Genomic DNA, 9,107 nt, shown 5'->3' on the forward strand with positions numbered 1-9,107 from the left:
GAGTCGGCTGGTGTGGTATACTGCGTCCGGTGCTCCCAGTGTGGTCTTTTATATATTGGTGAAACCCGACACAGACTGGGAGACCGTATCGCTGAACACCTACGCTCTGTCCGCCAGAGAAAGCAGGATCTCCCAGTGGCCACACATTTTAATTCCACATCCCATTCCCATTCTGATATGTCTATCCATGGCTTCCTCTACTGTCAAGATGAAGCCACACTCAGGTTGGAGGAACAACTCTTTATATACCGGCTGGGTAGCCTCCAACCTGCTGGCATGAACATTGACTTCTCTAACTTCCATTAATGCCCCTCCCTTTCTTACCCCATCCCTGATATATTTAGTTTTTTTTCTCTCTCTGCCCATCACTCTGCCTGTTCTTCATCTCCCTCTGGTGCTCCCCTCCCCCTTTCTTTCTCCCAAGGCCTCCCGTCCCATGATCCTTTCCCTTCTCTAGCTCTGTATCACTTTTGCCAATCACCTTTCCGGCTCTCAGCTTCATCCCACCCCCTCCGGTCTTCTCCTATCATTTTGCATTTTCCCCTCCCCCTCCTACTTTCAAATCTCTTACTATCTTTCCTTTCAGTTAGTCCTGACGAAGGGCCTCGGCCCAAAACGTCGACAGCGCTTCTCCCTATAGATGCTGCCCGGCCTGCTGCGTTCCACTAGCATTTTGTGTGTGTTGCAATAACTCTACCCCTATAGCCTGAATTTGAAAGCAGGTTTGATCTAATTCTTTACAAACCTGAAAATACAAAGTTAAACTACTTGTATGTATGGGGAAACAACTCGTTTTACTTGGATAAAGTGATGTGATAGTCACTGTTCTATCTGTATCCCACAGTGGCGTATCCTATCTAACAGTGTGTGATGGTGACGGTGCTGAAAGAGGAAGTCTTCATATAATTTAGAAATTATAAGGGTAATGATTTGGTCAGATCTATCCTGAATAATGTTGCTTGGCAGCCTGGTCTGAGGCAAAAACAAGTATAAGATTACATAGTATTTGGAGCTCAGCATCCAGACTTTCAGTACTACAGTCCCAGACTTTATGGTCCATGTGAGCCAAATCCTTTCACTATCTTTTCTATTCCTATCAACACTTCATTTCTTTCTTTCTTTCTTCTGTATTTAATTAGATTTCTCCTAATTGCTTCTGAGTAAATTGCCTCAATTTTTTTCATTTATTCTTACATTTGGAATATGAGAATTTCTGGCAGAGTATTTTCTCCTGTTCATATAATAAAAAGGGATAAACTACTCTCTACAGTTTGTCTGTTGATTGGTACCAGCACCTGAGTTATTTGCCATTTTTGGCATGTGTAACGTTATAACTTGACATTATTAGTATTTCTGAGATTTAGCCTACATTCACAGCAATAATTACTTGAATTTAAGATAGTAGGAACTCCTGGGTATCCAAAGTAAGGAGATCTGCCTCTAAAAAAGAAATACCTGCACACATATAGATTTCTGTTATTTCAGATTTATTGTAATATCTTTTGTTTTATAATTTGCTGATTTTTTTTTCTGTTTTACTGATGTTTCAAAAAAAATTGGCTTCTTGCCACATTCACAGTTGATTTGTATTTGAACTAAATGTGTAACATGTATTGACTGTACATATCGTATTTCATAAATCCAGATTTTAAATGAGCTCAATGTTTATATTAAACTTCTCCTATGTAATCAAATTAAAATAGAAACATTCATCAAACTCTAATAATGGAGACTAATGACTATTATAATGTCTAGAAATAGCATTCAACTTAATTGCAATATTTTTATGCAAGGAAAATACTAACTTTTGGTCTGTATCACTTTGTCATAGAATGTTCAACCATCAAGGAGAAGAGATGAAGCAAGTAAAATTCCCAGCCTTTGGCAATTATACCAGTGCATTGGCAGAAGGATCCCTAAACCTCTTTGGTGACCGAGTCATTAAGCTTGGCACCAACATGTAAGTATGCTCTGTCTGTTCTCTGCGGATTGTAAATAGATTCAGGGGAAGTCCATTGTATCAGGGAAAGACCCCTAGCTTGCTGTGGTCCAAGAGCTGAAATGCAAACCCCTCATGACCTGTCAATTCTTGCTATGATCCAAACTTAATGAGTTCCTGTAAGGTATGTGGCGCTGTTGCAGTATTAGAATGTCTCTGAGGATGTGATTTGACACCTTAAGAAGAGAGCAGAGTAAATAAACAAAATAGCTTATTCCTAAATAAATGGCTTTCAACACTGCTTGGTATGGTCTGTACATCAAAACGTAATGATGTTCATAGAAACGCCCTGCACCATGTTTCCAGGAAATCTGTCAATGCAAGTAGTTTGAGTTTGGAAGCAAATCTAGGAAATTGTGAAACAGTTGTCTGTTTGAATATTAATTATTAAGGGCAAAACAGAGGTGGTAATTGCTGCCAGACCCCAGCATAGCTTAATTGTAAGATCTTCTTTGTACTATGATCATGCTGATATTTTATACTGTTTGTTACTGATTTCTACTCATTCAAGAAAACATGCAGAAACGGCAGTGTCCTGCCTGCAATTCATAGTCAGTGGGTCCAGGATATGTTATTTGTCCAATTGTCCCAAGGAGTTGAATGGTTGCTACCTGTCATAAAAACTATGCTTCTCAAGATATTTGAGCTAAAAAGAACTTGTTATTGTTGATGATCCATTAAGTGTCTATTTATTAATATTTGTATCTTGTCTACATTGTGATAGGTACAGTGTTTCTCGGCCCGTGGAAACCCACATGATGGGGACAATGAAGAACTCAGCTGTCCGTACAAAGGTCAGTGGTGTCTCTCAAGCCTGGGCTTCTTGATTCTATTGGTTGTTTCCAATTTTTACTTATTTCCCTTTTGTATTTTTATATATTTTATAGTGAGCAAAATGTTCTCTTTTTCTGATGCTGACTGATCTTCTGTTCACTTCCTGATTTGCATTTTATACTTTTTCATCTCAGCATTATTTTAATCTGTTCCTGCAGATAGTCTGTAGCCCCAATGCTGTATAGGGGTACCCTGGAAGAACCAATCGTTTTGTGTACTCTCTGTTAATCTCTTTACTAACATAGAACACAGAACATAAAACAATACAGATCAGGAGCAATGGCTCAGCCCACAATGTTGTGCTGAAGCTACTAAGAAACTAATCAAAGTAGTAATTAAAAGCTATTCCCTTCTGCCTTCCTAAATCGATATCCCTCCATTTTCTGCAAATGCATGTACTTATCTGAGAGCTACTTAATTGCCCCTAATGCATTGGGCTCCATTATCACCCCGAGCAGTACATGCCAGGCACCCACCACTCTGGTTTTAAAAAAAAAACTCCTTTGAGTTTACCCCCCCCCTCCCCCAGTCTTAAATGGATGCTTTCTGATATTGGGCACTTCAACCCAAAATATATTGGCTGTCTACTCTTATACCCCTCATAATATTCTGTAAATTTCTATTAGGTTGCCTCTCAGCCTCTGCCACTTCAGAGAAAACAATCCAAATTTGTCCAACTCCTCATTGTAGCACATGCTCTTTAATCCTCTTCTGTACCCTCTCCAAAGCCTCCATAACAATATAATCAGGCAGCTAGAATTGAATGCAGTACTCCAGGTGCAGCCTAACCAAAGTTTTATAAAGCTGCAACATAACTTCCCGACTCTTCAATTCATTACCTTGATAAATAATGAATGAAGGGTCTTGGCCCAAAATGTCAATTTGTTTGTTTCCCTCCATAAATGCTGCCTGACTCCAGCTCCTTTGTGTGTTGCTTAATTCCCAGCATCTACAGAATCCCCTGGGTCTCCTATACACAGCCTATACTATCCCACCAACATGTGCAGCCACTTGGACCCAGGATCCCTCTGTATGTCAACATTATGAAGGGTCCTGTCATCAATTGTATTATCCCTTTACATTTGTAGTGGTGAAAAAGGCATCTAACATGCTAGCCTTCATCAGTCAAGGCATTGAGTACAGGACTTGGCTCATTATTTTGCAGTTGTATAAGCCGTCAGTGATGCCATACTTGGGGTACTATTGGGGTGTGGTTAAACTGGAAAGAGTGCTGAAAAGATTTACAGGGACTTTGCCAGGACTAGAAGGCCTGAGTTATAGGGAGAGGTTAGCCAGGTTAGGTCTTTATTCCCTGGAATGTAAGAGAATGAGTGATGACAAGTGTTTAAAATTATGAGAGGTATAGTTAAGGTGGATAGTAGAAGTTTTTCCACAAGATAGGGGAGCCCAAAAGTAGTGGACGTAGGTTTTGTGTGAGAAAGGAAAGATTTTAAAGTCTCCTGGGTGGGAACTTTCTCACACAGAGTATATGGAATGAACTGCAGTGAAAGTTGATGAGGCAGTACAATCATATCATTTAAGAAGCATTTGGATAGGTACACGGGAGGAATGGGCTTAGAGGGATATGGGCTGAACACAGGAAATTGGGATTAACATATTAGACACTGTGGATGGATTGGTTGAGCTGCAGGGCCTGTGCCTCTGCAGTATTGTTGTGACTCTAACTGGAAAAGGAAGGATAAATTACCACAAAGTAACAAACAGATGGTTTTAAAATACAAGAACAGGATGAGGAAAAGAAATTTGCTAAAATATAAGTCAATAAAAATATATAGTAGTATGTAAGAGGATGATCAGAGCAACAAGGGCTTTTGAAAGCTGATAACTGCATTATGGTGTGGGAGCTGGTGGTGGAGAAATGTACTTGTAGTTTGCTTATTGCCTGTCACTAATTCTCTATCACACTCTCACTCTGACTTCTGTGTTTGTCTCCAATGAAGTGTATCTTAAGTTCAGAAAAAGTACATCTTTCAACTTGCCACAGTACAGTCCTTGGCATTCAAATTTGAATTCGATGAGCTTAAATAACAGGCCATTCAGTCTGGTATCTCATGTTTACAGCATTCAGCTTTATTAAACTGTGTCCCTACCTCTTTACTATATCATTCACCTCTTTCTCTTTATACTGTACCGCTTCCTGACTGTTATTCCCCAAGCTTTATTGCTGAGCACCCCCAGCATAGTCACCACATGTGCCACTATCTCTCTCTCTCTACTTCCAGCCTATCAGAGGTCTTCTCTTTTGTGTACTCCATCCTACGTGCCTACTACACCACCCAGTTTCCCACTTTCTCAGCAACTTAACCTTGCTTCATTTCTAATTCTCATAGTAAAAACATTGATCTGAAACATTAACAGTTTTTCTGTCCACTGAGTGTTTATAGTATTTTGTGTTTTGTTTCCATCCATGGATTAGCTCTGGACAATGCTGACCTCTATCTAACATTTTACTTCTTTTGCTCTGTATTTTTGACATTTGGTGCTGGATCTTCATTCTAGGAGGATGCTGCACCTAATCCACTGGCAAAGGAGGAGCTAAATCTTCTCGCACGGCTAATGGGAGGTCTTGATGTTAAGAAACCTTTGGGCAGTGAATCAGGATTTCGCCTAAATCTGTTTGGCACAGACGAGGAGGAAGAGTAAGTTAACAGTGCCAACTTCGAGGTTGCTTCTTTCAAAGGCGTGAGATTCATAATCACATAGGCAAATACCTGTTCATATATCCACTCTTGACAACATACATCTGTCCATCCACCACACACGCCCATGTATTACATAAACCATCATCAACAGCATGAGAAGAGACTGGCAAGTGGGACAGTATAATCTCTTTAGTAGTGTGGTTGGCTTTCAGCATGATGATAAAGTAGCAGGATTAGAGGGGAGTTGAATAGTTTCCATCTGAAAAAAATTCTCTGTCTGAGAAAGTGATAAAAGCTTGTTTTAAGGTACCTGAAGGAGTAATGGAGTTGTCAAACCTGTCTGCTGAAAACTGGAAGGCGGCTTTCATCTATGTACCTCTTTTTTTTCTGTTTGGTGTGGACATGGTGGACTATGCCATAAATTCCCATGATTCTCTGATAGTACCTTGTATTTCCTAGTGGTTGCCTGAAAGAGCAACACTGCAGAAGCACTGCATGTGTTTAATTTCTGAAGGTTTACTTCTTCCAAAGAAGCCTCAGCAAGTTCGGTTTTGACCTGTTTTGTGTTACAGCCACACAGCAACTATAAGGCCTCCAGAACTTTCTGAAGTTGTCAACATACAGGCTATCAAGGTGAGCAAGATGTTATTTACAGTATTGTATTGGTTTTGTGCTTGGCTCTGAGGCTATCCTCCTAGCTTTTCTCATCCAATATGCTAATTGATGTATTTACCCAGGGGCACTAGTGCTTATTCAAACAGCACATAATCCTATTTGTCCATTAGGGGGAGGGACAAGGGGCTGTCATACTAAGGAGGAATTCCTTCTTTCAGGTGGTTGTGATTCTTTGGAATTCTCTCCTTCCAGAATATGGGTGTTGAGACATTGGGCACAACCAAGGCCAAAGTTGATTAAACTCATGGACACCATGGATCTTGGATAGAAAAGTGGAGCTAAACCTAATGATCAGAGTAACTGTGATCTTATCAGCAAGCTTGAGGAGATTACTGTTTCTAATATTCTTATACAGTCCTGTACTGTCTTGTCCTGTTTGCTGACAGGAGTTACTAAACGGCAATTATGAGTATGAAACTCCTGCCAAATTGTGCTCTATCCTGACAGTGGTGGTGTTTTGCTGTTTCCCTCCTGATGATTCAGAGAGAGAAGTCCGTTTAACAATGAGCCCAGTCTCTCTAACAATACTACACAGTTTGCAATGCATTTACCCTCTCAGTCTTTCACTGATCTAGGTTTATTTCCTTTTACAAAGAAAAAAATCTAGATCTGAATGGCTGAGTGGGTAAACGTTGGTCAGGCTGCGCATTTCCCCCACTGATCAGGTTGTGTGTTCTCTTGCTGACTAGGCTGTGTGTTCTTCTTTCCAGGACCAACAACAGCATGAAGAGTTGGTTCGAATTATGGGCGAGTTCTGTGAGCAGGAGCAGCAGCCCAGACAGAGCTGCAGCAAAGGAGATGACCTTCTGGCTATGATGGACAACTTGTGACCTCCTAATGAGCATCTATAACATTGCAGGCTCTTCCCTGTGACTTCTCATCAGCACAACATCCAGCTCTGGCTCATTGGCTTTTAAGACAGAATATTATTTTTATTAATGGCTCACTTGATTTCTGTATCAAGAGATGAATCTGTATCTGTTCTGTACAGTTTTGTGCACCTTTGGACAGTTTCATCTACTTACATTCACTGTGTATATAGTAAATATTAATGAGCCTGACTGTAATCATACTCGCCAATGTCTTTGACCCTCGGAACCTGGACTGAGGATGGTAAAGCAATGGGGAAAGGTTCACAAAGTGAAGTGGCAAGGTGGAGATAAATGATTTGACTTAGTTTCAAATTTCACAAGAGACATCGGTGTTTGTTCTAGAGTCCACAGCTGTGCAATTCAAGTTGCACTCACTCATGACTGGTCCTGTGGTGGATTAAGTATCCATTTTGGGGGGAATGGCTGGAGCAGCATTAGAACTGAGAGGGATGGATGGCTGGCCGGTATGTCATGCCATTGAAACCAGTCACTGTTGGTTATAGTGTGATCAGCTTGGCATCAGGGTGTGTGTGGTACTAGCATCACAGTATTTCATGCAATAGAACCATAATACACTGAAATTGTTTCTGACTGTGGGGTCTTTGTGTGGGGCAGAGAGATCACTGGGTCAAACTGTGAAAATGTACAAGTGATTATATGAAAATACTAGCATTTTTCTTGAACAACTCTGATTTGTAAAACATTGATTCTATTCAAAATGTTCAAAGGCAGAGATTTCTGACTCTGCATCTTTAATTTCTGAATCCCAGTTATTAATATTAAATGTTTTTAAGATTGCTTTAAACAATAACAACTTTATTAAATAATTACATGCAAACTGAGTGAAAGCTTTATTTATGTAACGCTGTGTCTTGAGCATTTTTTGTCAATCAGAACACAGAATGCCAAGAAATAAAGGAAGGATGGGAGGAAAGTGTGAAGGGCAAGGTCTGTGATGGTTTGCTTTTCAATTTTTTTTTGTCCTTTCAAACCTATAACGCTAAAAATCTTGAAATGAATATAGAAGATGCAGGAAATATTCAACTGGTCAAGCAGCAAATGTTTCTCTCTACAGCTGCTGCCTGAATTGCTGAGTATGAATTGCATTTTCTGTTTTCAAAACAGAAGATATGGTAGTTAAAGATGAAAGAAGGATTTCAAATGAAAAGAAAGAGTCTGCTCCAGGAGATGTAAAAGTGGAATAATTAAACAAAATTACCGGAGCAATAGGGAATGAATGGTGGAAATCTCAATTAAAATTAAACATTATCTGGAGTTGTTGAACTTGCTGTTGATTTAGGGCTATTGCTTCATGGAAACGAGACCAAGATTAAGATGAGATAGAGAATTAAAGAGTCTCCACTTACCACTTCCTCAGAATCTTTAAACTTATCCAATCTTCAATCTTAAATATTTACCCAATTTTGATTGTTAGAGAAAGGGTCTTCAATGTGAAAATGTTTCCATCTTCACAGACTCTGGTCAACCTCAGAAACTGTTCTGAGGTATATTGATTTTCAAGATGATTTTAACTAATTATTTTAGAATCTGGCCGCCACTGGCCAGACCAGCTCCTGTTGTTCATAATCTCCCCTTTGAAGAGGTAGTGGTCTTCCAGCTTCTGAACCACTACAGTCCTTTGGGTGAAGGTGGTCATACAGTGATGTTGGGTAAGGAGATCCCGGTTATGGACTTCTGAATGATGATGAAGGATCTCCAATATATTTCCATATCAAGATGTGTGACTTTGGGTGCAATCTGCAGGAAATGGTATAGAGATATCTCTATGTACAGTATCTGAGGTCCTTGACCTTGGTGAGATCATTGATTTGAGAGATGCTAGCAAAGCAAGTTTGATACTTTGTCCTGAACTTTGAGTTGGAGAACCTTGAGTGTTGGAGCTTTACTCATCAATGCAAGTGAAGAGAAGATAATAGAGAAAATAATGGGGGACAGGATTAATGATCATTTGGAATGACAGGGTCTAATCAGACGGCCAACAGGACTTTCTCAGTGGCAAATCCTGTCTGACCAATCTGACTGCGTTTTCTTAAAAGATAACCA

The 9,107-nt window shown here is 39.9% G+C and overlaps 1 protein-coding gene across 2 annotated transcripts in view; it reads left to right on the forward strand.

Moving 5' to 3' along the window:
• Positions 1-7,881, forward strand: part of oscp1b (organic solute carrier partner 1b) — a 62,389-nt gene extending 54,508 nt beyond the window's left edge. For both annotated transcript variants that reach the window (XM_073034602.1, XM_073034603.1), the window contains 5 exons: positions 1,832-1,960; positions 2,724-2,793; positions 5,354-5,493; positions 6,069-6,129; positions 6,882-7,881. In XM_073034602.1, the coding sequence (XP_072890703.1) occupies positions 1,832-1,960; positions 2,724-2,793; positions 5,354-5,493; positions 6,069-6,129; positions 6,882-7,001 (520 nt within the window). In that variant the 3' untranslated portion in view covers positions 7,002-7,881. The remainder of the gene's footprint in view (positions 1-1,831; positions 1,961-2,723; positions 2,794-5,353; positions 5,494-6,068; positions 6,130-6,881) is intronic.
• Positions 7,882-9,107: the final 1,226 nt, after the last annotated feature.

The sequence above is a fragment of the Hemitrygon akajei genome, chromosome 32 (genome assembly GCF_048418815.1).
Source record: "Hemitrygon akajei chromosome 32, sHemAka1.3, whole genome shotgun sequence".
Classification (NCBI taxonomy): Eukaryota; Metazoa; Chordata; class Chondrichthyes; order Myliobatiformes; family Dasyatidae; genus Hemitrygon; species Hemitrygon akajei.